A 27504-nucleotide genomic window follows, 5' to 3' on the forward strand; every position below is an offset into this window, starting at 1 on the left:
TAAAAATCCATAGCAATTTTGGGGACAGCATTCAGAGTCTCCTTAGTTAAGATACATAACAGAGCAGAAGATTTTAATGAGGTGCTGTCCCTCTCTCATAAGATTTTTTTCTCTTTTCTTCTTTTATGATATTTCACATAATAGTGGCCAAATTCCAATTAGCTTGTGTGACTGGGCCCAGTTTGGTCCTCTGGGAACTGGCTAGGGACCAAGAGGAGCTTCCTGGGATCTAGATATTTTTATTAAAGTACACCTCCTTCTGGGAGGATAGCCAGTCCTCCCAGCTAGAGTGCACATTTTAACTTTGTTTGTTTTACCAAGGTCACACAATGGCAACATTAGTTGTATAGAACAGATTCTTTTCATAAGATCAATTTAAAAACCTTTCCATAGATGTTTTCCTTTTATTCTGAAATGTGAAAAATTTTATTTATAAGACAGAGTAATGATAAGCTGTAATACAAGAAAATTTCTTCCTTTTTTAATTCTTCCTGAAAGTGGTTTATTTTAATTTATACAGTTTCCTAAGTCAGTCAGGGGTCAGCTTAATTCCCAAAAGCTTTCTTAAAATTAGAAATCTTGCACTTCAATGGTGTCTTACTGACTTCCCCTCTTATATCTGTGGCACCAATGATTAGTGGGAGGACTTACAGACAAACAGCAAAGGGTTTTGAATAAACTGTCACTTCCTTCAGTCTGGCGGCTCTCCCATGAGGACATTGGGCACCTAAACCCCCAGCCAGCCCCCCTTTACAGGGTTGCCCACCCTGAGCCGTATAAGGATTGCCACAAACTTGCAGAATCCGAACTCACTCATGGCCTGGTGCACAGCCCAGTACTTCCTTTCATTCACTCAATTCCACACACACACACTCCGACACCCCCCCCCCCCACACACACACTGCCCTTCCTGGAACAGAACCTGAAGACTTCTGTTTCCCCTGGTCCTCCAACTGGAGACCAGTACTCGGGTAGTCTGGGAGGTGATCAGGCTCCCCTTCCACTCAGGCCCCCTAGCCTTTTATGAATTAGCTGAAACTGATGCACCCAGGTGCTTACCAGACAGACAGGTGGTGCGCCTAGAAACCTGGTTCCAGAAACTGTCCCAGATCCGTTGCCGTTCTGGCGGTGACAGGCGCCCCATCCAGGAAGGTCAGGAATCTGAGAAATGGGGAAACGCCCTGCTGCCAGCACTGGATTCCACTGGGTCTCCAGTCAGGGAGCTGCCACTGCCATGGGTGAGCGAGGTGAAAGTACACCTGCCTCATTGTCCCAGATCAGCCCCCAGAAATGTAGTGTGAAAACCACCCCCAGGAACATTCCACAAAGTTAGAACGGGCTGAGACTAAGGATCTGTAGCTTTGGGAGGCAGGTTTTATTTTCTAAGGCCATAGGGCTCAGCTGAGTAGCCTCTGAAAGTCTGAGCCCTCTAGTATGTTTTTAATTTGGTCAACAGAGTCTTTAATCTCTGTGATTTCGGCTATTTTTCTACTTATTCCTTCAAATCCTTCTTTGTGCTCTTCTACTGTCTTCTTGATCTCCTTTATGTCATTTGCTATCCCACTTATTATATTAAGTAAAGTTGTATGAACATCTTTGATTGGTTGTTTCAACATCTGTGTCTCCTCTGGTGTTTCAATTTGGTCATTAGACATGGCTATATCTGTCTGCAGTGTGATATGCTTAATGATCTTCTGCTGTCTTCATGGCATGTAAATATCTTCATTGATTTACTTTAGGAATTGATTTCTTTCAGTAGTCTAAGGCCTTTTCAGGATGTTTTCAGGATGGTTGTACAGCAGGAGCAGGGCATGGGATGGAACACGCAGTATGGTGATTTGTTACAGGGAAAGTATGGGTGCAGGTTGGGGATGTTACGCTGATGCTTGTGAATGTGGGTGCCCGGTGGCCAGGGAGGAAGTAGCTGTTCAGGTGTACTGGTCTGGGGGGCATAGCCCTGGTGTGCGCTGGTCAAAGGCATGGGGCCTTTTGTGTGCATGCATAGAATGGTGATAGCAGGTTGGCATTATGCTTCCATGGATTGGTGGCCACTGTGATCCAGCTGGGCAGGCTGGCACTTTCTCAGAGCTAGGAAGTGAGGCTGAGGGCTGTGCACATGCGTGGTTCTAGGACTGCTGTAAAGTGCGGTTCCCAGAGGGGAATGATATGATTGGGGGCCCATGCATATGCATGGGCCTGGGAGTCCATGAATGGATGCACTGAGCTCAGGGAGGGTGGGTGAGGCTGTGTGACACTATGGGTGAGGGGTGGAGGTAGCCTAGGATGGAGGTTAGTACCTGCAACCTTTATGCACTGGCAAGGGTCTATAAGGAACAGGGAGGGGGAGGTAGTGTTTGGGAGGTGCGCAGGAGAGTTGGGTTGGGCTGTACTTGGGGTGGGGATGTGGGGGAGGTATGTGCACTGGGGGCTGGTGGGGTGGGGGTGCCTGGAGCACAAGGAATGGGAGCCAGTGATGGGGTTCAGGTGTGTGGGGTGTGGGGTGAGTCACCGGTCATTGGGCGGTGCTGGTGGGGGTAGCATGTCCAAGGAATGTAGCCTGGCTTACTTCCTAGCCCCATGCTCCCGACTGTGCTCTCCCACGGGCTCCATGCCTCCTCGCCAGGCTCCAGCTTTTTGCCTCTCAGTTCCTAGGCCTCTGCAATTAGGGCTGTCACAAGTGGTACAGAAGGCTCTAAGAGGTCAGCCGCACTCCTGAATTGCTGCCTCAGTTGCCCTCCTGTCCCTTCTCTAATTTTTCTGTGGAGCAATGTTAATCTCGAGCTTCTCTAGTCAGCCATCTTCCTGGAAGTCAATGTTATTTTAAAAGAAAAGTAATAAAGACAGACTTGCCCTATAAGATGTCAAAATGTTGCATAAAGCATTCATTTAATATTGGAAAATAATAAAAAGTTCAGAAACACCTTTTATTTAGAGAAATGTATTTGGTTTTCCTTCTTCAAGTTACTGAGTTCCCTTAACTCATGTGTTACTTTTCTTTTCCCGTCATGTTAATGGGTATGTGTGACAGTGTTCATGCAGGTCAGGCTATGGGGGTTTCTCAGGCAGTGATGGGAGCAGGAGGGAAATGGTAAGTGAAGTGTTTCTCCTCCAAGGGATTAGTTAGATTTCCAGGTCAATTTTCTAGTGTACTCTAAAATGGAAAAAAAAAAAAGTTTTCTCTTGAAAGAATAAAACATATCTTAAGAATCAGACAAGCAGTAAGATATGAGAATTTTGAGGATCTTGAGAATTAATTTTTATATAATTGGTAAGACTCTACTAAAATTTCCCAGGAAGATCTTGGCTTAGATTTGCTGCTCTTCCCTATGCCAATGTTATCTTTTTACCTATCAAAGAAAAAAATGAAAGTGGTTGTGGGCATCATTTAATCTGAATGATTCGGATTGGTTCATTGCTTGTGGGTAACTTGGTTGATGGAGGCTCTATAGATATGGGCTGCAGGCAAGCAAGTTCCATCCTGAGTTGTAGGTATGTGCAAAGTGAACAGTAAAGCAGCTGGGTGGAGTCAGACCAGCCATCTGAGGAAGTGAGTCCAATTAGGACCTTTGCTGACATGGTAGGCCTGAGGCAGGTATCAGGTCTGGAGAAAGGACAGTAATAAAATTCAGGATATATTGAGCACTCTCCATGGGCCAGGCACATTTCCCTGGAGATCAGTATGTAAGTGGGTAAAATCTGAAAACCCTACTAAAAAGCCTAATTGAGTGGGGTCAGAGATTTAGAGAGCTATTGGTAAACAACTTCGGTAAGCACAATCCTGCCTGTGCTATATGGTACCCCACAATACCTTTACCTCCTCCACCAGTCTCTGTGTTCCTGGAAGGTAGTGATGATGGCTGTCAACATTTAAATCTTCAGTAATTAACACAATACCTTCACGTAGTGGTCATTTTACAACTGTTCTGTTAGTGTGATAGCCACCTTCTGAAATGGCCCCACAGGTTTTTGCCTCCAAGAATTCATGCCCTTGTGTGGTCCCCTCACAATGAAAAAGACCGGCCCATGTAACCAATAGGATATTGTGGAAATGGTGGAGTGCATTCCACCATGCTTTCTCTTGGAGCACTTACTCTGAGCTGCCACTCCAGCAGTCCCACAGAAAGGCCTACACATTGAGGCCTCCTGCCAAAAGACAGCACCAACTTGCCAGCGTGTAAGTGAGTCAGGTTAGAAGTGGATCTTCTAGACCCTTTCTACACTTCAATTGATGGCAGACCCAGCAACACCTTGAGCACAAACTCATGAAAGAACTCAAACCAGAACCATCCAGCTATGCTGCTCCTGAATTCTTGATCTACAGAAAGTATATGAGATAATAACTATTTCTTACTGTTTTAAGTGGCTACATTTTAGAATAATTTGTTAGACAGCATTAAATAATGGTGTCAGGAATATCTTGGTTGATAGATATTTGGTTGCAAAATTGCCTGACACCAGATCTAACTTCTATCGAGTGCGTATCTGTGCTAGATGCCAGAGATCCAAAGACGAGCATGACCCTCAGGGACAACAAATCAACCACTTCCTGAGACAGTTGAAAGGAGGCTAGGCTAGATGCACTGAGGAAATTCTTGGCTTGGCCAAGGCAGGCAACTGACCTTGCACCTGCGCCCATGCTTATTTGCTTGGCTTAGCCCCAGTTCTAATGGGTACAGCTGCTGGCAGCAACAAATCCATGGCCTTGGGGCCATAAGATGAGATAAAACTGACCCTGACACCTGCAACTCCTGCCTCCCATGACTTACTTTCACAACCACACCTCTCCTTCCCTGTCCTCTTCACTCTAGTCAGTTTTCTTTAAGGTGTCAGGACATAGCACTAATACATAGGTCTAATGTTCTTTGTCACTACCCTCTCCTGGTGAAGAGAAGAGGGACAGGTGTTCAAGGTTCACCTTCCTTTGGTAGCAGCTGCCCTCTCCCTATCACTACCCTGGGCTGGAATAAGGAAAGGAAACTGGCTACTGCAGTATCCCGTGGCTCTCCCTCTCTTTCCCCTCCAGGACTGTGGCAGCAAAAATATGGTTGACCAGGGGGAGATGATGAATAGAGCTAATCATACCACTTTCCTGAGCCAGATTCCAGCAAAGTGCCATTCAATCTTTCGTGGGGCTTCCATATCCCCAGGGGGAAAGGGACTAGGTCTCAGGGCTGAGCTATCCAATTGCAGGTAGTTTTGCCATTGGCAGCCAGCACTGGGTTGGTGATGGGGCTTTGCTGGCTTCTTTTTCCTGTAGGGGTGAGAGTGTTGACTCTCAGGAATCTGGGATGGGTGGAGATGGGCACGTGTGTGCCCTGTGGACCTGTGATCACAAGGTGGCAGCTGTGCTGCTCCCACACTGATAAAAGGGGTTTCTCCTTTATATAGGGCTGGGTCTAGAGTCTGAATTTGGTGGCTGGTGTGGAGGCACAATGGGGAGGATGCTGCTCTGGGCCTGTGAGTCTCCCACCCTTTTTGTCCTTCTTCCCTCCCATAGGCTGAGGGGTATCTTTGGGAATGGGGAGGGAGGACAGGAATATCTTTCAGTAAGGCTTCTACATGGGGTCCCTCTCCTGCCTCCAGACTTGAGCTTCAGCCTGGAGATGATGAAATGGGCTCCTGAATCTGTGAGAAGCTCAATTTCAAAGTTCCCTTGTGCTCCTGAAGCTCTGTACTTCTGTTGGGTAGCACCATTTCTTACCTGGGAAGCCCATCTGAAGACTTACTGTTTTTGCATTTTTTTGTTTCAGGCTTGGCTGTTCTGCTGCAGGTGCAACTAGGTAAGGAATAACAACCTCTCGTCCCAGGATTTCAGAGCTGGGAGGGAACATAATCCAAAACACCCCACTTTACACAAGAGAAAACGAAGGCAGAGAGGGGAAGTGACCTGTCCTTCATTACTATTCAGGGTCAAGACTTTATAGCTATATCCTAATGCCATGTGTGGTACAGTCTCTATTAGCAAATAGTCTATACTTTGCTTTATCTTTTTTCCTTCAGATATCCTTCCATTTTTTTCTAATTCTTGAGCACTGGGCTATGCATATGAGACATGACTAAGGCCCATATAGGGGGACCCAACAGAGGTTCATGGGAAGAACTTGAGTTTTGGAGAATGATTGCCTGAAAATAGTAGATTCACAGCAAATATTTGGAGAATAGATGAATTGTAGTAATCCTAACCTTGCTCTGAGCAAGTCGATTTTTCTGAGCTTTAATTAAAAACAAAGATAGTAATGTTTCACTCACAGGGTTGTAATGACAATTAAAATTTAAGCAAAATAAGACATGCTTCTAAATGAAGCACTGGTCACACCATATGCCATGTACAAAAAGTAGCTATTTTATTGATAATAAACTCAAACAGTCTAGAAACCCTGAGCACTTGCTTCTGTGAGGGGAAATTGATTTTATTTTATATGTTGACCTTGATCAATTTATAGCTTTCTAGATCATGAAAGATGCTTAGATCATGTTCAGATTCTGTTGAACATAGTACCATGACTGTTTAGCAAGGTCTTCCATAGGCATAAGAAAGGAGAGTAGCAGCATGTACCAGGAATATGCCATGCTCTTAGGTAACCCTTACCCTTGAATAGTTAGTCATCACCAATGAAATAGACAGGCATGGAGCCTTGCCACATGACTGTTGCTTTCTTCTCTCAGGCTCAGCCTATAAGTTAGTCTGCTACTTTACCAACTGGTCTCAGTACCGACCAGAACCGGCCAAGTACTTCCCCAAGGATGTGGACCCATGTCTGTGCACACACCTGATATATGCCTTTGCCACCATGAATGAGAACAAGATTGCTCCTTATGAATGGAATGATATTGATGTCCTGTATCCTCAATTCCGAGCCCTGAAAGAACGGTCAGTAGGAATTGAGTCCACAGTGAGTGGGAGATGGGGAGGGGCAATGGAGGGCCCAAGTTCAGTCTCCAATTCATTGTCAAATATCATAAAATTCTTAGCGGCAAAATTATTGGCAGTTAGCTTCTTTTTGAAAGGAATATGCAGAGTTCTGACACATACGGTTAAGTATGGTGTAAACCAAACATGGGTAGATTGCTATGGGAACTTTACAGATTGTTGGAAGCTGCCTCTTTCTCAGAGAGTTGGGAATGAAGGGAGAGGAGTTGCTTCCTACTGTCTGTATCATATAGACACACATAGATGTCTCTTAAATGTGCCTCTTTCTTTCTGCAGCAATGGAGATCTGGTCAACTTGTTGGCCATTGGTGGCTGGAACTTTGGCACTCAGAAGTAAGATCCTTCCCATGGCTTGGGGAAGAGGGTGGGAGTAAGAGGAAGTGTTCCTCAGACTGGGATGGGAAAAGATGATGCCAGAAGAGGAGGTGAAATGAATATTTGAGGGGGGAAGGAGGCTGGAAACTGTGAAGGGGACTTTGATAGTTGCAGTCAGGAAGGGCTGGCTATCACAGATATGGAGAAGGAACAATGGTACATACTGAGTAGATAGTCAAAAAGCTCAAAAGGATATAGACAACAATGAGTGGTGGAGATGGAGATTGGTGTTGGAGAAGAGTTTCAGCACAGTGGGAGCCCTGGGCTGGATCACAGGCTTTGCTGTTGGGAAACAGCAAGAAAAGATAAGTGGTCTTAGGGGCATTTAGACTGGAAAAAAGATGGTGAAAATTAGACAACTTGTATGTAAAAATGTTGACTAAGTCAGTGTTAAGTAACTTTTTCAATTATGAAAGCAATGACTTCTCATAATTATTTTAAGGATCAGACAGTACAAAAGCATATGACACAATAAGTAAATTGCCCCTTCCCCATTCCTCAGAAGTAGCCATCAGTAACAGTGCAATGATAGAACAGGTTGCAACTGAGTTTTTAATTTCACTATATGGGTCAAGTAAACCTGGCAATTTCCTAATAGGCAACAAACTAATTCTCACCTAGGGCATTTAACCTGTATTTCTTCTGCTTGAAGGGCCTCCACACTACCAATATATCTTTCTCTAATCTTGCTCACAACTCATTTACTTATATAATTTATTAGAAAATTTTTGCAAGTTGATTCCAAAAAACTCCAAAGAGCATTTAAATTCTTTTTTTCCTTTTCAAGCTACACTGTTTGTGTTAGTCAATTAAACTCCACTTAAGAAAAAAACAACACATTTAGAAGATATGAAATATCAAACCTTTAAAAATAGATAAATTAGAAAGGGTGTGATCTCCCCCCTCCCTTGCTTTTTTTTATTAAAGAAGTTGTGGGTTTACAGAAAAATCATGCATAAAATACAGGGTTCCCATATACCAACCTATTATTAACACCATGCATTAGTTTGGTACATTTGTTACAACTGATGAGAGCACTTTTTTATATTTGTTCTATGAACTATGGCTCATGGTTTTATTTAGGGTTCACTGTATTGTGCAGCTCCATGGGCTTTTTAAAATAACTTTTTATTCTAGTAACATATCTGTAACCTAAAATTTTCTTTTAAACACATTCAAATATTTAATTCAGTGTTGTTAATTATATTCACAATATTGTGCTATCATCACCAGCATCCATTGCCAAAATTTTCCATCATTCCAAATAGAATCTCTGCACATTTTAAGTCTTAAATCCCTAGTCCCTAACCCCATCTTATCCCTTGGATTTAATATGTCATCTTGTAGAAAAGCTGGTGCCTTAGTAGGTTTTCCTTGTGCTGCATTTCTTGGGGATATAGCAAAGGATGTTGCCCTCAGTCAGTCTTGCTGGATATACAATTCCTAGTTGGCAATTATTTTCTTTCAGTGCTTGAGGTATTTCAGCCCAGTGCTTTCTTGCCCCCATGGTTTCTGATGAGAAGTTGAAACAATCTAACTGGGACTGATATATTGCTTTTTTTCTTGTACCTTTCAGAACTCTCTCCTGTCCTTTGCATTCAGTTTGATCAGTATGTGACAGGGTGTGTGTGTGTATATATATATATATATATATATATATTTTTTTTTTTTTTTTTTTTTTTTTTGCATGGGTAGGTGCTGGAATCAAACCCAGATCTCTAGCACAGCAGGCAGGAACTCTGCCACTGAGCACTGTTGCCCTTCTTCTTCTTCTTTGTTTTTTTTCATGTTTATCCTGTTTGGTGTTCTCGTGGCTTCCAGGGTGGGCATAGTTTATGTCTTTTGCTAAAATTTTTGGGAGGTTTTCTGTCATTTTTTTGAACATTCCTTCAGTCCCCTTTTCTCTTTATTCTGCTTCTAGGACTCCTATAATACATATATTAGTATGCTTAATAGTGTCACACAGGCTTCTTAGGCTATTTTTGCTTTTTAGACTTCCTTTTCCTTTCTGCTTCTCAGCCCAATTCATTTCAATTGTCTTATCTTTGAGTTCACTGATTTTTTCTTCTACCAGCTCTAATTGCCTATTGAAACCCTCCTGGGCATTTCTGTTTTCAGTTATTGTGGTCCAATAGTTTTGTTTGGTTACTGTAAAAAATTTCTCTTTATTGAGATTCCCATATTGTTCATTCATTGTTTTCCTCATACCCTTTAGAGATCTCTCCACATTTTCCTTCATCTCCATGACCTGTTTTACTGATATCCTTTAGTTTTTTTCTCCGTATTTTCCTTCATCTCCTTGAGCATACTGAAGATCAGTTTTTAAACAACTTTTTTCAGCGTGTCCACAGTCTGGTCTTCTTTGTTGATGTTTTCTGAATTTTCATCCTCTTCCTCTGGATGGGCCATCATTTCCTGCTTCTTTGTCTGGTAATCTTTTATTGTAGTGTATATATTTTAATATTTTAAGTGTTAATTCTGAGGTTTATTCCCTGAGATGTTTCTTTCTTGAGTTTATAACCAGCTGACGAGGGTTTTCTTGAATATCAGAAGGTAAAAAAACAAACCAGCAAATCTAAACAAACAAACAAAAAAAACCCACCTTTCACTGTCTTTGGAAATTGGTTTCGTGTTGACTGGGGCTCTCTGTCAGAGTTCAGCCCTCCTTTCAAGAATGTTGGCCCAAGACAAATGCAAAGTTCAGGGTCCGACCTGTTTTTCTGAGTCTGTGTCTTATTCTGGGATTTTGCTTGCTAGTAGCCTTAGGAGTTGCCCTGCTTATAGGAGTCTGAATGCCCCTCTACCTCCTAGCAACAGATCTGCTTGAAGATCTCTCCAAGGTCTTTCACTGCAGGATTTAAAGCAGATTAAGACTTTGCCCCAAGCCATCCACCTCAATAATTTCTTATCCTACTTTCATTATCTCAAGTTGCTTTTGCCTGGAGGGTAAATTCTGGGATAGGGAGAGCATGCTAGAGTGGAGTTTTCTGTGTTAGACTTTCCCAACCAGAAAAAGGCCAGGGACCCACAAATGGAGCACCTGGGTTCAAACCACCCTGGGGAAGGGATGAGGAAGGAACTACAGTGCAGTCCTTCAACTATCCTCTGCAGCTCTGAAGAAGTGGACCATCTTGCAGTCTGCTTCACTGCCTTTATCCAGGATTGGTTGAAACAAAGACTGTCCTCAGAGCTGGGCACCCAGAGATCAGGAGTAGCTAAGCAAAAGTAGTAATCAATAATGGGCTCATGCCCCTTCCCCCACCCCCCGATATTGGGGAAGTGGGTTTCATTCCCTTTCTAGATGCCATTACAGTGGGGGATGGCCACCAGCAACTGTCATGTAGAGCAAGAAATTACAGTTATTTACTGTAATTTGTCAGCCTTTCCCTCCTGCTCTTTCACAGATGCTGGGTAGCGTTCTACTGGATTCTGAGGTTTCGAAATATTCAGACAGTTTCTGCATGCTTAATAGTTGTTCTAGTGGAGGAACTAACTCCTGGAGTTTCCTACTCTAACATCTTCCCACAATTCTCCCCACTTTAAAAAGGATTCATCACAGGCTTACTTTAATTATGAACAAACTTAGAGTACTTAAAGATATAGTTCTAGACTGTAAAATACCTGACTATGGCAAAGGAACTAAATTTTCTAAATAGTAAAGCATCTTTGACTATAGGCACCAGCATAAATTTTTTAAAAAACAGTTTTATTTACACACCATACAATCCATCCAAAAACCATAAATTTAAAAATATATTCTTTGGGGGGTGTCACAAGCACTTTATTAAATGTATATACAGATTAGAAGTCACATCTTAATATTGGAAACAGTAAGCATAAAAGAATGAACATCTTAGAATCAAAGAAATATAGCATCTTGAACTAGAGTTCCCTGAAAGATCTCGTTAATAAAGAAAATGTACATCTAACTTTGCTGTTATAAATAGAAAAATACTGTTCAATTGAATACTTTTTTTTACTTAGATCCAACTTCCAAGGAAAATATTTTTTGTAAATAAAGGAAATTGAATGTATTTTTTTAAACTATAAAAACACTTACCGGGGGGTCATGGCAGCTCAGCAGGCAGAGTTCTTGCCTGCCATGACGGAGACCTGGGTGCCTTTCCCAGTGCCTGCCCATGCAAAAAACAGAAACAAAAACAAAAACAAATACTTACCATGATTAACATTTTTGAGTTCCCTTATCTCAACTAAAAGTTCAGCAGAAACTACTATGAAATGCATAATAAAACTTGGAATCAGAAATAGTGTGGGGAGGATTCCTGGGGTCTGCTGATGTGACCACAGCCAAGCTCTCTGCCTAGATTCACCACTATGGTTGCCACTGCTGCCAACCGCAAGACATTTATCTGTTCAGTCATCGATTTCCTCCGTCTACATGGATTTGATGGCATTGACTTGGACTTTGAATACCCGGGCTCCCGGGGAAGCCCACCTGAGGACAAGCGGCGATTCACCATTCTGATTAAGGTGGGAATAGAGCACTAGTCTTGTGTCATCTTGTACAGAGGCAGATGCCTTAGTGGATTTTCCTTGAGCTGCATTTCCTGGGAATAGGGCAAAGGGTACTGCCCTCAGACAATACATTGGTTAAGGTGTTCGGGAGGTGCAAGCAACAGAAATAGTCTTTCTTCAGCTAGCTAAAGCCCAAAGAGAATTTATTGGAAGAACCCAGATATTTGTGTCCTTCGATTGGGAATGAGGGAGCATTCATTGTGTCGGTTGTTTATTCATTAAATATTTGCTGAGGACCCTACTCTGATTTAGGCACTCTACTTCATACTATATAGAGAGAAGTGAACAAAACAAACTTGATCCCTGCTCTTGTGTGGCTTACAACATAGTGGAGGATATGAACCAAAAGAAAAAAAAATTAAAAATTGTAAATTATTTATATCCAGCTATGACGGATACAAATAAGATAGCCACGGAAGTTTTCTTAGAGGAAGAGACATTTAAGCCGCGGTATAAAGAATAGAGCTAGCCACACAGAATAGGGAGAAGAGTGTTCTAAGGAAGTGCTAATAGCATCACAAAGGCCAGGAGTCAGGAAGGAGTTTAGCACACTATACATGAAATCCAACAAGTCTAGAGTTTAAAAAGGGAAGTTGAAGTGAGAGTAGGCAATGCAGCATCTAAAACCTCTGCCACTAGAATTCCTGGCCCTTTTCTCTGGAATTGCCATTAAATGTGACTTGGATTCAGGAACGCTAGTCACTTTTACTCTTTGTTCTACAGGGCCCATCCCTGTATATTCGGGGTTATTTCTAGAAAAGGAGAAACTGCTGTGAGCTTGAAACAAGCTCAAGAAGTAAATACTATAAGAAACAGATAACTGAAGATGGCCACTTGAATCTACCCTCTCTTCTTTCTCCAGGAAATGTTACAGGCTTTTGAAGAAGAGGCTAAAGAAACAGGACGCCCCAGGCTGCTTATTACAGCAGCTGTATCTGCTGGCAAAGGGACCATTGATGCAGGATATGAAATTGCAGAGATTGGGAAGTATGTTGGGTCTATCAATGTCTCCAAATCCTACAGCAAAAATTCTTAAACTTTTTGGTGGAACATTACAACCAGTGGTTATGAAAACTTACAGTATTGAGAAAGTTGGTACCTTCAATTGACAGAGAGATCTGGGGACTTGGTGTCTCTAGGATAAGGTGGTGGCCTCTTTAGATTCTCACTATGGTTGAGTGGGCTTTGGAAAGAAGAAGAATATGGTAGGAGACCATGGAGAATCCTTGTTACAGCAATTGTCATTAGCAGTTTCTTTTGAAAAAGATTATAAAATCTAGATAGCTATTTTTGGCTAAGTAATAGAAGGTCATTCACCTGTGATTCCCATGGCCCTAGAGATGTATGTTTCTGAGACATATGCTCTAATAACCCACATCTCCTAACTTTCTGCTTTAGGCTTGCCCTGTTTTTGTCAAAATGATGAGGAGACTTCCTGCTTAGCCTTGTAGGGTTAGAAGATGACCTGCTCCATGGAATGCATCATTGGTGGGGGCATATGATATCTACTTGACATATTGGGTTTTCCACTGCTACCATCTCTTACTCTTAAACTGTCTATAAGATAATGATACCAGGATCCTGTTGACTCAAAGTTTCTTTTTCCAGGCTCCTTGATTTCATCAGTGTGATGACCTATGACTTCCATGGTGGCTGGGACACATGTACAGGACACAACAGTCCCTTGCATGTAGGATCCAAGGATCAAGGTGACCTGCGCTACTTCAACTGTGTAAGAAAGAAAAGCTTCAAGTCATACATAGAGGGGAGATAGTGGGAGGATTTGGAGAGTCTGGCTGTATATTAAAGTTTTCTCTTTGGAGAACAATTAGCTAGAGGTTGTCAATCAAATGTGACAAATATTGGTAAGGTAATAGTGTCTATGTTGCCTTCTTCAGGAATATGCCATGAAGTATTGGAGAGACAATGGGGTCCCTGCAGAGAAGCTCATCATGGGATTCCCCACTTATGGAAGGACCTTCCGGCTCACCAGTTCTGACACCTCAGTCTGTGCCCCAGTCTCTGGCGCAGGGTCATCTGGTCCTTATACGCGTGAGGCTGGCTTCTGGGCTTACTATGAGGTAACCCACATGGCTAATTTAGGCTTAAAAATACCCTGGGGAAAATTTAATTTTCAACTTACCAGCAACTCTTTCTTCTCCCAAGTCCCTACACCCTAGCTTCTCATAACTGAGCAAAAGCTTGAAAAAAGGCAAGTTCAGGGCTATGGAAGTTTTCACATTAAAATATTCAACCTGAGTCCCCTTTTATGGTTTTGAAGAAAATAACACCATCTTTTCCACAGCCTCAAAGTAATGCTGAATGCCTCTGCATCCATGTAAACAGCTGGAGAAGGACGTAAATAGTTCAGCCCAGGGATGACAAAGAATTTCTTCTCCTTTCCAACTTGAATCAATTGTGCTTACTCAAATCCTGTGCAGAGGATTCTGAGACCAATAAGTGAATGATTCACACAATTTGCCAAAGATTTGAGAGGGAAGAATGCCCACAGTACCTGTGGCCATGCTAAACATTTCTCAAATAACCTCAGGGTACAGAATTAGTTAGAACCTCACTCCTTTATAGCCTGATTTATATAGAAACTGTGTCTTCATGTTGTGAAACAATTTCATTAAGTAAAGTTTTCATGATACCTGCCTTTCCATCCCTCTCCATTTCTATTTTTCCTTCTGCTTAAGGCCTTTCCCTTCTAATACATGACATAGATCTGTGACGTGCTCAACACTACCTTCTTCATTTCTGTCACAGATATGCACATTCTTAAGTGGAGCCACAGGTGCCTGGATCGAAGACCAAAAAGTCCCATATGCCTACAAGGGCAGTGAATGGGTTGGCTATGACAATATCGAGAGCTATGGGTATAAGGTATGAGCATTGCTAAAAAAAAGATACAACTCTGGCCTTGAATTCTAAGTTCATCAGGCTTCCGCTAGACTAAGATTGGTGGTTTCAAGGTTTTACATACGCATTTGACTTACCTTTTCCCCAGAGACAGGAACAACAATACGACTAAATATAATTTGATATTTAATAATATACAACATGCAATATATGTTAGACTACCCTGATATACATTAGAATATTCTAATGTGATTCAAATTTATTCCATTTTTATCCAGGATGTATCTGTAATAATCCATGTGAATGGTTATAAGGCTCTCCTGAGACCATCCTCTTCAAGGATAATAATAAAAATAATCTCTTACATTTAATCTAAATACTTTACAACCATTATCTTACATAGTCCAGTGAAGTAGGAAAATGTCCTCATTGCTGCAGATGTGTGAGCTAAGGATCATAGAGGCCATGCCTTGACCAAGGTCATGTGGCTGGAAAATGGTGGAGGCAAAAATTGGACATGTTGTCTGGCTCAGAGCCTAGGTTCTTTCCACTATGCTACTCTGTCGGTTCAAGTTTACAGAATTGCAGTAAAAAGAAAGAAATAGGACAAGATGAGGAAGAGGACTGTATGGCATGGTTGTTAAGAGCTCAGATTCTGGAGTGAGGTATACCTGGTTCTAAATGCCCAGTCTGAGTCCAGATGAGTTCTGACAAATCTGTATATGTGTTCTTGCAGTTTTTGTGAAGATTAAGTGAGATAAAAAGCTTACCTTGGAATACCACTATTAAATAAATATTCACTTTATTTATTATTATTACCCGAGTTTATCAATTAGGAGAAAGAAATGAGAATGGAACTGAGTTAGTCAATCATATGTCTTGAATCCACATGATACACACACTTTAATAATAATAATAAATAATAATAATAATAATAATAATAATAAACTAGTTCTCTTCTTAATACCACCTACCACCACACATTCAGCTGTCAGCTTGTCATGCAGATACATCTGATTCTGATTACTAAGCACTCTTTTTGTCCACAGGTCGACTTTCTCAAGGAGAACAATTTTGGTGGTGCTATGGTTTGGGCCATTGATCTGGATGACTTCTTAGGTTCCTTCTGCAACGAGGGCAAATACCCACTCATAGGCAAACTAAAGTCACTCCTAGGCTTGTCCTCAGGTATTTCACATATTGTCTAACACATTGTTTCAAAGAGGATGCAGGTCAAGATGGAAAAGAATGGTAAATGCAGAAAGGCCAGAGTGCATAGAGACAGCCATTGAACTTCTAGGACCTCACACCTGAGAAAAAGGACAAAGTTACAAAAATATATATTTTCATAAATGGGGTTTGTAGTCAAAGGGCCAGTGCTAACTCCAGTAGCTATCAGGCACAAGATTTTGAATATGCTTTATATGCTAGAGGTGGGCCTTGGTGCTCAGAAAAATTGGGGCTATTAGGGAAGAATTCAATATCCTGAAAATCAATCTGGTATATGAATAGGCATTTATCTCTAAGCAAGACCATTTTTTTTCCTCACTGAGGTACCTAGTATTCTAACTCAGAAATAAGCCTGCTCAGTCACCTCCCTACCCACCTCAGATGCACAAATTTTGTGGTTTGGGTGCTGGTGAGGAAGGGCGGAAGGGAAGCTGCGAAGGAGGGCAGGGACAGAGTCTCACCTCTGTCAGTAAGTCAACAATATGAAAAAATAATTTCTGCTCTTAAAGTGGCCCTGGGAGTTCCTTGGGTTAAGAATTCCGGAGGGAAAGCTAGAAATGGTGTGGGGTTGGTGGGACAATGGAGAACATAAATTCTTTATGTCTCGTTTCTAAGGAAATTGAAGAAATTCACAGATATATTGATTTTTAGAACTGCAAAAATCTGTAAGAGATGATTATAAAATGACTTGCTCAGATCAAACAGCTAGTAGGTAAGAGCAAGCAAATTATAGTGGTCGAAAGCATGCTATTAGTAGAGTAGGATGAAATAGGAAACTTCTGAATCATCAGAGGGAAAAAGTGAAAAACAAAGTTGAAACAAGTGAAAATAAAATATAAGAATCAAAGCATAATAAGATGACAAAATCCAAATATATTCCTTGTGAAAGAAAGATTTAATAAGATGAAGAAAACCCAAATATATTACTTATGACAGAAATAGATCAATCTCCTCTACAAAGCAAATATTAATTAGCCCCCCCCCCCAAAAAAAAAATCCTTTGCATTATCAGTGTAGGCCAGGTCCATTTCTCCTAGAGTAGAACTAGAAAGGAATCCCAGGGTTTGACAGTCTTCTAGGGGACTCCAGTGGCCTGTTCCCCTATCCCCTGCTTTGAGCATTTGACTCCTTGTGACATTCTTCCCAGCTACAACTCAGAACCCTGATGGGGCTCAAGTTCACATAGGGGAAAGTTTATGGCCTGCTGCTTGTACTTATGAAAACAGCTTATGATAAGTGCTCTAAAATGCTCATTCTGTTCTTCTTCTAGAATGTAACCCACCAGCCACCAATACCTGGTATGAACAACCTGTGATACCAAGAAGTGAAGGCTTCTGTGCCACCAGTGGTGGAGGTAGCGGCGGCGGCGGCAGTGGTGGAGGTGGTGGTGGTGGCGGCAGCAGTGGAGAAGGCGGAGATGGTGGGGACAGCGGTGGAGATGGCGGAGATGGTGGGGACAGCGGTGGAGATGGCGGAGATGGTGGGGACAGCGGTGGAGATGGTGGAGATGGAGGTTTCTGTACTGGCAAACCAGATGGCATCTATAGTGATCCTGAAGACAAGACTAAATTCTACCAGTGTGCAGGAGGCAGGTCCTTCCACCAACAGTGTGCCCAAGGTCTGGTCTTTGACCCCAACTGCACGTGTTGCAATTGGCCTTAAGTGAAAAGTGTGGTAAAAATCTTACTTTGCCCCAGATTCTCCTGTGCTCCATGACAAATCTCATTCTCCAATTTTCATATAATCTATATATCATATCAATTCATCACATGGGAAATCCTAATCCAGTAAAATTTCATTATAATAAAGTTTTTTGACTATGGTAAAACCTAAAAACACTGTAAACCTCTTGAACCAAATTCACATGCAAAATAAATATGGCATCGTATCATCGATTTTGGTTATTCATTTATAGTCTTTCTTAAGTATTTGTATAAACAATTTAGCATTTTAAGAGATCCTGAAGGTTAACTGAAATTATAGTGAAAATTTATCATTATCAAACAAGATTACTAGTTTAGAAGATAAAGTTCCCCTCCCTGAGAAAAGCTTGAACAAATGTATCAAACATCAGTGTCAAAGTCATTTGTGACCTCTGTCAATATCCTCCAAAAAATGGCCCAGACCCTGAATCAGAAAAAAATAAATGAATGCTAAATTATCATTCTCCCCCCCCGTAAAAAACAAAAACAAAAGCAAAAACAAAAATGAACCACGTGCCTGGGGAGGGGGGCAGGCACAGACACATGCTATGGATTCAAGGTAGCAAAGGCCAGGAGATATGTGGGAGAGGCGGTAAAAATTAATCCTGACTCTTCTTAAATTAACACCTCTTGACAAGACAATAGAAATCACTGCATTGCCAGATTAAATGAAACCTATGCATTGCCAAGAGTTTCTAGCCTGCGGTATTGCTAACATTATCTTAATATTCCAATTTGATTTCCCAATACTTTTTCATCCATCACCACTATTATTGACCCTTAAGGAAATAGGTCCCTCAGCATCCTATGCCCAGGTGGTTTCACATCTTCCTGCCCCCATTTCCAGCTAACATGTCCCATGAGGTGGCCCTGAGAGATTACAGTAGGCTACAGTCACACCTGCCTGTAAACCAACCAACAGTGGAAAAGTACAAAGCTTTTCTGTAGCCACTAGCAGTTTCTCACTTTTTGGTATCCAGACAGATCACAGACTTGTCACCTTTTTTGGTAATTACCAAGAAGTCAAAGTGAGCGCTAAAGGACCTTTTCACTGAACACAATGTAGAACGCATTTAGTGTCCATCCTGAAGGAACTCTACTTGAGTTAATTCACTTAATGTTGGAAGGAAAGGGGTCTACCTACTAGGCCAAAGTGCTTGGGTCAGGACTTTGAATGTAGTTGCTTTGAGTTCTAACCTTTATACCTCCAGACTCACTTGTAAGGCTTCAGGGAGATCATTAAGAACAGGGAAGGATGCTTAAGTCACTAGCAACCTGGGGTTGGGGTTGGGGGTGGGTGCTTCTCAGACTTGAGTCCAGGCCCAGGGAGCCAGAGGATGAGTTTATTTTGATAATTGCTATATTCCCAGTGCTTACCACTCTGCCTGATACATAGTGGGAATTCAAATAATATATGTTTAATAGATATAGGTAGATGATGTAATGGGAAAGGGGGAGCTTTTGGTTCTATGAGTTTTATATCAACCTGGAAAAGGCAACTAAGTCAGGACTTTCTCACATCACACTGGAAGACTAAGAAGTTTGGAAGACTTCTTAAAACTTGCCTTGAAGTATTCTCTGTATCTAGCAAAGCAAAATACAAGTCCAAGCAAACCCCAATTCCATCCAAACCTTTGATAGGTGTAGCCAAAGGCCTCCTCTTGCAGGGCTGAACATATAAAACTGGTGTCCAGGAATCAGAGCTAGAGGGCAGGGACCCGCCAGTATTTAACTAAAATGAAGTCAGCCACCAAACACCCAATAAGAAACTCCAGACCCATCGCCCTATGTAAACACCATAGAACACATGAAGATAACACACTGAGCTGGTTTTTATGCTCTCACGCAGCAGAATGAGCCCCTTGCCCCTCCCTGTGCCCCATGCTGGCAGAGAAGAGGGGCACAGCAATGAAGAGGGATGAGCAGCTCTGTCCTCAATTCTGGAGATTCTGTGGTTAGGAGGGAGCACGCGAATGCAGTCACCACCTCTCAGTTGTAATACAGGCTTAAGTAGGCCACGCGATTCCGGTGCTTCCTAAAATCTTTGTCTGTGGATAGCTGCAATGAAAGAATATTGTCTAGATCCATAGTCTGATGAGAACTGTTCACCACTGGTCCTCCTAGGTCTGCACATTAGAATTGCACATTATAGCTGGGAAGCTCAGCTGAATCCCAATGCCACAGTTATCCAGCCCTAGTGAGTCAACATTTGTAAATATACTAACCCTCTCTTAGCTCATTCTGGTTAATATTACACTAAGGATCATTTAATAATTTTTTGTATAAATTATCTTTCCAAATGGCTTTTAAGCTTCTTGAAGACAAGAATTATACCTTTAATTTTTGAGTGTCACCAAAGGCCTTAGCATAATGCTGTTAATAATTAGACATTTAATAAGTATTTGTGGAATTAACTTAAATCTCCCTTAGGAAAAAAGGCACCTCTGAATAATTATGATATCTAACATGGAATGAGCACTTCATGTTATCAGGTATTGTATTAGATGTTTTTCTACATTATCTCAATCTTTATGATCTTATCAGATAGATTCTATTATTATACTCATACTATAGACAAGAACATTGAGGCTTAGAAAAATTAAAGGACTTGCCCAAGATTACGTAGCAAGGAAATATGGGAGAGGGTAATTGGACTCAGGCATCCTGTCACCAGAATCCATGCTCTTAAGTACACTGCATTATAACTCTCTGATTGTCTAATATTCAAGTGGTATGCTGGAAAGAGCACTGGATTAGAAGTCACAAGCTCTGAATTCAAGCTGTGTAAGCTGCCAAAGTCACTTAGCCCACCTGAGCTTCAGTTTCTTCTTCTACCAGACAGGTATAATTCTCTTGTATCTACTACAGAAGATTATCTGAGGATCAAATTAGAAAATGACCTTGGTTACTTTACACACACTTTCCTTCCTAATTAAATTGTGTAACTCTCCAAAAAGATCCCCTTATACATATACCACAAAATTGTCCATATAATTTCAGGGGATCAAGGACTTCCTGAGACTCATCCACAGATTCCTGGTTTATCCAGTTCCTTTCCTGATACATGGGAAAGAACTAGATAAAATGCTCAACAAATGTCCAATATTATTACCTCAGCTTTGAGGGTTCTTTTCTGTAGATGTGGAACCTGAGCCCAGTCTGGAGATCCAAATTTCATTGGCCAAATGATTTTTTGAGGTGATTTTATCTCTGGGTTGTATGTGCCAGGGCTAGAAATAAAAATACAAAACACCATGTCTAATGAGTTAGACCATACATGGACTCCATCAGTACCATGGCTATCCCTAAACCCTAACCTCTGGAGAAAGGGAAAAAAACTGATTAGCTTTTTAATGCTGGACAAGCATGGGGATCCTTTGCCTGTTAAAGTGTTTCTAATTGGATATGGTGCTAAAGGTTATCCAGTCTTGACATCTATTCTAGTTTGCTAGCTGCCTGAATGCAACACACCAGAGACGGATTGGCTTTTAATAAAAGGGGGATTTATTTTGTTGGTTCTTCAGAGGAAAGGCAGCTAACTTTCCACTGAGGTTCTTTCTTATGTGGAAGGCACAGGATGGTCTCTGCTGGTCTTCTCTCCAGGCCCCTGGGTTCCAACAACTTTCCCCAGGGTGACTTCTTTCTGCATCTCCAAGGGCCTGTGCTGAGCTGCGAGTGCTGAGATGAGGAATGCCGAGCTGCTTAGCAGTGCTACGTTGCAATCTCTCATTTAAGCACCAGCCAATTAAGTCAAACATCACTCATTGCAGCAGACACGCCTCCTAGCTGACTGCAGATGTAATTGGCAACAGATGAGGTTCACATACTGTTGGCTTATGTCCGCAGCAACAAGACTAGGTATGCTGAACTGGCCAAGTTGACAACTGAATCTAACTAACACAACATCCAACTAGGGTAAAACTCATCCTAGTTTAACAACTCAGTATACTTATAGCTGAGAGACCAGAAGATCCCAGAAGTGGTGAGTTGGTAATGAAAGAGACCTAGGACAGTGATGAATTAGCACTGTCCATGATTTAAAATTGGGTATAAAAGTGCAGTGATTGTTTAACCTATCAATAATAAAACAGTTCCTCGAAGGACAGCAGTTAAAAGAAGAATCAGTTAAATTTTCTTGACAATTTGATTATTTTGACATTGTCTTTGTTCATAAGACTATCTTTTAGTGTGTACTATTTACTGTGCAGGAAATAATACCTGGACTGGATGTGGGGAGCAAGACCCAACACTACCACTTTCTTAATGCAATCTTGGAAAAGTTACATTAATTCTCTGATTCTTGGGTTTCTCATCAGTAAAAGAAAGAACTTGTCCCTTTCCCTGCTTTCCCCTAAATCCTGAATGGCTTCCTAGAGCATTTAGAATAATCTCCTTGGCCTACAACGTTTACCCAATCTAACCTTAACTTCCTTCTCTGATCTAATTTCTTCTTTGTTCCTAACACTCAAGCCATACTAGACTTCTTTCTTTTCTTCCTAACATCAATTTAGTGCTTTTGAATTTGCTGTTTCTTCTGCTTGGAAAACTCTGCTCCCATATCTTCTCTGGGTTGGTTCATTTTTGTATTCAGATGTCTGATAAAATGTCATTTCCTCAAAGAACTCTTTCTTGTCAGCCCTCACTAAAGTAGGCTCCAGCCCATCACTCCCTATCATATCATCGTCTTCTTTTAATTTCTTGATAAAGTATCTCCAGGTCACCATGATTCCTGGTCTGCCCATAGAAGTCCTAGCTCATGGTTATAGTCCTGGCATAATTATTAAGAAGGCCCCCTTTAACGCTCAGAAGTGTCCCAGTTGGGCTAATAAATTAGATGGTCATTTCACCTATTACCGCTGATATTTTCTTGTTTGTTTATCATATTTGTACTCTAGAATGTAAGCTCCAGCTAATCAAGTATCTTGTATGATGGGTTTATTGCTGAATCTCTGTAACCTGCAAAAAAAACCTGGTAAATTAATAAATATTTATGGAGTGAACGACTAGGATGCTACGATTTTACACTGGCAGAGATATGGGAGGCAGGAGGGCAAATCTTTAAAGATAAGGTGGTTTCTTACTTAGCCAGGATGGTCTGAATATAGTCCCTTCTATGTACGCTTTTTCTTATCGTGTTTTATTATTGTTTTTTGTAGAAGTGCACCAGAAAAGAGGAGACATACCCAGGATAAGTTTCCTTTGAGACCTTCCAAAATCGAGGCATCAAGACATTAAATGGAGCAAAACATTGTATGTGTTTTTCCTTTGTAGGATTTGCTGCCTGGTACATGCCTGGGTAAGGTGTTACATCCTGCTTCCAAGAAAAAGATTGATATCACATTAGAGGGTGACACATGTGCACACACACACACACACACACACAAAGCCTTTCAGGTGGAAGAAGGAATTCATCCTGTTCATGAATAACAGTGGTTCAGCTACCTTAAGACACATAATGCTTAGGATGTAAAAAATATCCAGGATGGGGAGAGAACCAGGGAAACTAGCTGTAGACACTAACCCCACCACCCTACACAGATTTTTAGAGTCAGCACTGTTGCACTTCTACTCCATGATCTAGATGTAGCAGAAAAGTGTCCAACAATAGATTAGAATCCTTCAGACTTGAAGAACTTCAGGCTTGAAATCCACTCAAACAAAAGGGTATAAAAGTCAGGAATTTTTTAAAATTCAATTTGATACATCAATTTGGTGTATATTAAAACACAGCTTCTAATGTTTTAACCTTTTTTTCCAGGCACCTCAGCAGTGCTTTGGGATTATTTCTTCCCATGGATCCTTTCCACTTTCCCCAGGACACTCAGACACACATTTGCAATGTTACTACATTTTTGGACAGGTTTCTTCCTTAATAGCTTTTGCCTAAATGCTTACTTTTCTTGAATTTCAAGGCAGTATTTAAATGTAGGTAACCTCCCCACTCTCTACCCTTTGCTTTCCATTACAAATACATGCCAAACGTGGATCACACGAAAATTCAAGCACATTCAGCCATTTCTAACCTTGTTGAGTGATTTAAACCTCACGGCTGTTCTGGATCCCAAAGCATATCCTTTTTTACTGGTTGGGATCTTAGACAGGTTGTATGCCAAGCCATACCTCTTTGGGTGGTACATATAAAAACAAACAAAGAAATGGGGAGAAAACACATAGAGAATGTTAGCAGAATTTGGAATGTTCCTATCTGAACCTTCTCTGTAAGAAATTGCTTTCTTCCTTGGAGGTCAATGTATCAGCACCATAGAAACAATGACATAACACAGGTAACTGCAAAGGAATGGGGCTGGATAGGTAAAGTAAATGACATTTCTCCGTCCAAAGCTTTGCACTAACGAATTTGGTCTTCCGAATCTGAAAGAATGGAACTTGCTTTAATGCCACTGATCAGCCTGATTGCTATTCATTAAACTGATCTACTCGCATATTAGCAGTCCAGAGTTGGACTAAGGGGAGGGTGACTGGCATTGGCCCCTAGGCCTTTGGAGGTGGGCATGGGGTGGGGATTACACTGGAGATTATATTAGGCAAAGGCTCACATTTGTCAGGGGCGGAAAGGGGTAAGCAGCGGTCCTAGAATTTCTGGCTCACAAATCCAGTAGAGTTTTTCTGGGTACCCTTAGATAATCCGGGAATTAAGATCTACCTAAGGGGAGATGAATACTCACATCTTCTGTGATGTAACACCCCGGTCCTCTGCAGGGAGCTCCCCTAAGAGGTAGAAACTTGTTCCCCAATAAGTTTGGGGGGTGGTGGTGAGGAAAGAGTTTCCTCTGTTGACATGTTCCAAAAGAGCAGTTGATCAGCGTCTCTGAAGACCAAGAAAGAGGAGAAACTCCACGTGAAGAGAGGCTCTGCAGTCTTCCGGAGCGGTAGGAAGCCGGGGTTGGGTGGGGGGAGGCGGTGCACAGGGCTGGACCTAAACGCGCTGCTTACCAAAACCAGGCCAAACGCCACGGACGGGGGCGAACTACATCCCTCCCCCTTGAGCTTTCCCAACCTCCCCACTGCTGGCCTTCCTCTTCCCCCTGCCCTCTACTCGTGACTGCTCTTCCCTCCTCACCCGCCTTGCCGAAGCACATCGCGCTAACAGCCCGGGCTAGCTCTGTGTACTGCGTTGCCAAGGGAACCCAACGCCCCCTGACGCTGGCGAGCTCCCCGCGGGGGTGGGCCCGGAGTGCGGCTGCGCAGCCAGTGCGGCGTCCCGGACTCCACGACCTGCGGGAACTCAGTCATGCTTACCTGCGGCGGGTCTGGGGATAGAGGGATAACTGGAGTGGCGCCTCTGGGAGCTGCTGGGGTGATGAATTGGACTGAAGGGCTCTGGAAACTGGGCTATGGGGAAGGAATTGCTGTGGAGGGAGGGACACTGGGAGTTAGAATGCCCAGAAGCATGGGCTACTAGGAACAAGGAAGCAGGAAAATGCAGTCTCTGCAGTGACTGCTTTTGTGGGCTCTTTTGGCAACGCCCAGAGAGGAGCAATTGGGGGGATGGATAGTTTCCGTGGTAGGCCCGTCTCGGGCTCATTTTTCCTTTCCCTTAAGCCCTTCCAATCAAGTTGCCTCTTCAATTTCCCTATCATTCCCCTGTGACTCCACCCATTTAAGGTGTGTCTTGACTAGTTTACTGGAGTCTTTTAAAAGGGGGGACATTTCGGAGAAACCTCAGATGCAGACACATGAAGAACAGCTACTTCAGAACTGATACAGATGCCCAGGCATGGATATTTGGAGATGCAGAGCCCAGCAGGTGTTGCCATGTTCTGGCTAAGTAAGCCAGAACCCAGACTTGGGACCTGGAGGAACTGAGTGAAGGTCCATACACTTCGAGAGGAACCCACTGGCCTCCGAAGCTGAAGCTTTGTGAAACCAGAAGCCAGAGGACCAGCAGATGCCAGTCACGTGCCTGACAGAGATGTTCCGGACCCATCGGCCTTTCTGGAGTCAAAGTATTCTTTTCTGGATGCCTTAGTTTGTATATTTTTATAGCTTTAAAATGTAAGGTTCAACTTGATAAATTACCTTCATAAAAGCCACTCTATTTCTGGTATATTGCATTCTGGAAGCTTTAGCAAGCCGAAAACAATAATAAACATAGAAGAAATCTTTTACAAGAATGCAAGAAGCCTAGTAATATAGAAGGATGTTATGAGAAACAATGCTTAAATGGAATAAAGGTATATGGTCTTTAAATTATTGTATAATTTACTCCAGGCATTCTGCCTCCTTAAAACATAATTGCAGGAGGGTTATGGGAAGATGACGAAGTAGGGAGCTCAAGAATTTAGTCCTTCCACCGGAACAACTATTGAACAAACAACACCTACTTGAAACAACTATTTTGAAATCCCAGAGGTAGAATAATAGTACCCAGCATCCAGGGTAAAGGGGGGGAAGAGGCAGGTCAATTACAGAAAAGAACAGTAACTTGCAGTCTTCTGTGGCAGCTACTGGTGCCCATCCCCCACTCCCGGGGTAGGATGCTAATTCTGGGTAACTGGCTGGTGGCAGAAAGGAACACAAAAACCCTCTTCCCCAAGATCAGGGATAGGCATAGCTGATCACGGCTTTTGATTAGTGATTTTGGATCACCAGGGACCACCTCTGAAGGCAGCTATTGTTTCAACCCACCAAGAACAAAGGCAGTGGTAGAGGAAACTTAAAGATCCTATGCTTACTTAAGGCTGTGGAAAATAGTTCATTGAAGGGCTGCCTTTGCTGGGAAGACCAAGAGAGCTCAGCTTAAGGGAGCCATGGAAAAGACTCTTGGCACCCTTTCTGATCCCCTTCCCAGGACACTTTTGAGCAGGCTTGTGCTCCCTTCAGATGTCACTTGGTTTGTTTTAGCTAGTGTTCTAGTTTGCTAGCTGCTGGAATGCAACACACCAGAGATGGATTGGCTTTTAATAAAGGGGGATTTATTTCGTTTAGTTCTTCAGAAGAAAGGCAGCTGAGGTTCTTTCTTACGTGGGAAGGCACAGGGCGATCTCTGCTGGTCTTCTCTCTGGGCCTCTGGGTTCCAACAACTTTCCCCGGGGTGATTTCTTTCTGCATCTCCAAAGGCCGGGGATGAGTTGCGAGTGCTGAGATGAGGAATGCTGAGCTGCTTGGGCTGTGCTATATTGAGCTCTCTCATTTAAGCACCAGCCAATTAAGTCAAACATCATTCATTGCAGCAGGCATGCCTCCTAGCCGACTGGAGATGTAATCAGGAACAGATGAGGGTCACATGCCATTGGCTCATGTCCACAGCAATATAACTAGGCATCTTCACCTGGCCAAGTTGACAACTGAATCTAACTACCACAGTGCGGGAAGACAAACTTGGGAAAATCTTCTCCAGCGTGCCTTCTCCCACCCAGATTTGCCCTCTCGGCAAAAACAGCTTGAGACAACAAGAAGAAGAGTGTAATAAACTACCCAGGCAGATAGTAAGGGGCAAAGCTTGCTGTCTTCAAACACCCAGGAAAAGGCGGTCTGTTTCATGAGAAATAGAGTGTTTTAGTTTGCAAGGTAAACGTGATATATCAAAACTGGAATGACTTTTAAAAAGGGAAATTTAATAAGTTACAGGTATACAGTTAGTTCTAAGCCTATGCAGTTGTCCAGACTAAGGCATCCAGGGAAGTATATCTTAATTCAAGAAAGGCTGATGGGTCAGGAACACCTCTGTTAGCTGGATAGTTATATGGCTGGCATCTGATGGTTCCTTGCTCTTGGGCTCCAATGCCTTCAGCCTCTGTTCTTGTGGGGGTTCCTCACTTTGCTTCTCCAAGTCTGGCTTTCATCTCTTCGCTTCCCTTGGCTCTCTACAGATTCTGGCTTGCTTAATACCTCATGACAATGTCT

The 27504-nt window shown here is 42.3% G+C and overlaps 2 protein-coding genes across 6 annotated transcripts in view; one reads left to right on the top strand and one right to left on the bottom strand.

The window, feature by feature from the left end:
- Positions 1-5402: 5402 nt before the first annotated feature.
- On the top strand, positions 5403-17827 carry LOC143649869 (acidic mammalian chitinase-like). Its single transcript, XM_077119920.1, has 11 exons — positions 5403-5457; positions 5751-5780; positions 6667-6871; positions 7208-7264; positions 11632-11797; positions 12705-12829; positions 13451-13574; positions 13741-13923; positions 14612-14728; positions 15754-15892; positions 17205-17827. Exons 1-11 carry the CDS (start codon positions 5433-5435, stop codon positions 17594-17596), a joined length of 1563 nt encoding a protein of 520 aa, XP_076976035.1. The 5' UTR covers positions 5403-5432; the 3' UTR covers positions 17597-17827.
- The window catches only part of CIMAP3 (ciliary microtubule associated protein 3), a 33822-nt gene continuing 23763 nt past the window's right edge, over positions 17446-27504 (bottom strand). The window contains exons 2-7 of one of the 5 annotated variants that reach the window (XM_077119923.1): positions 24324-24466; positions 23661-23759; positions 22821-22951; positions 20750-20867; positions 20449-20513; positions 17446-19695 (exon numbers count right to left, since the gene is read on the bottom strand). In XM_077119923.1, coding sequence (XP_076976038.1) covers positions 20469-20513; positions 20750-20867; positions 22821-22951; positions 23661-23759; positions 24324-24466 — 536 coding nt within the window. In that variant the 3' untranslated portion in view covers positions 17446-19695; positions 20449-20468. Of the gene's footprint in view, positions 19696-20448; positions 20514-20749; positions 20868-22820; positions 22952-23660; positions 23760-24323; positions 24467-24718; positions 24868-27504 lie in introns of those variants that run through there. The other 4 variants (XM_077119924.1, XM_077119925.1, XM_077119921.1 and 1 more) reach the window with 4 other exon arrangements.

The sequence above is a fragment of the Tamandua tetradactyla genome, chromosome 11, assembly GCF_023851605.1.
Source record: "Tamandua tetradactyla isolate mTamTet1 chromosome 11, mTamTet1.pri, whole genome shotgun sequence".
Taxonomy (NCBI): Eukaryota; Metazoa; Chordata; class Mammalia; order Pilosa; family Myrmecophagidae; genus Tamandua; species Tamandua tetradactyla.

What these genes read in the sequence shown, in the direction of transcription:
- LOC143649869 (XM_077119920.1), top strand. Translation starts at nt 5,433, where the DNA reads ATGGGGAGGATGCTGCTCTGGGCCT. An exon ending in ACCTGCGCTACTTCAACTGT is followed by an intron (nt 13,575 to 13,740) that starts GTAAGAAAGAAA and finishes TGCCTTCTTCAG; the next exon opens with GAATATGCCATGAAGTATTG. An exon ending in ACTCCTAGGCTTGTCCTCAG is followed by an intron (nt 15,893 to 17,204) that starts GTATTTCACATA and finishes TTCTTCTTCTAG; the next exon opens with AATGTAACCCACCAGCCACC.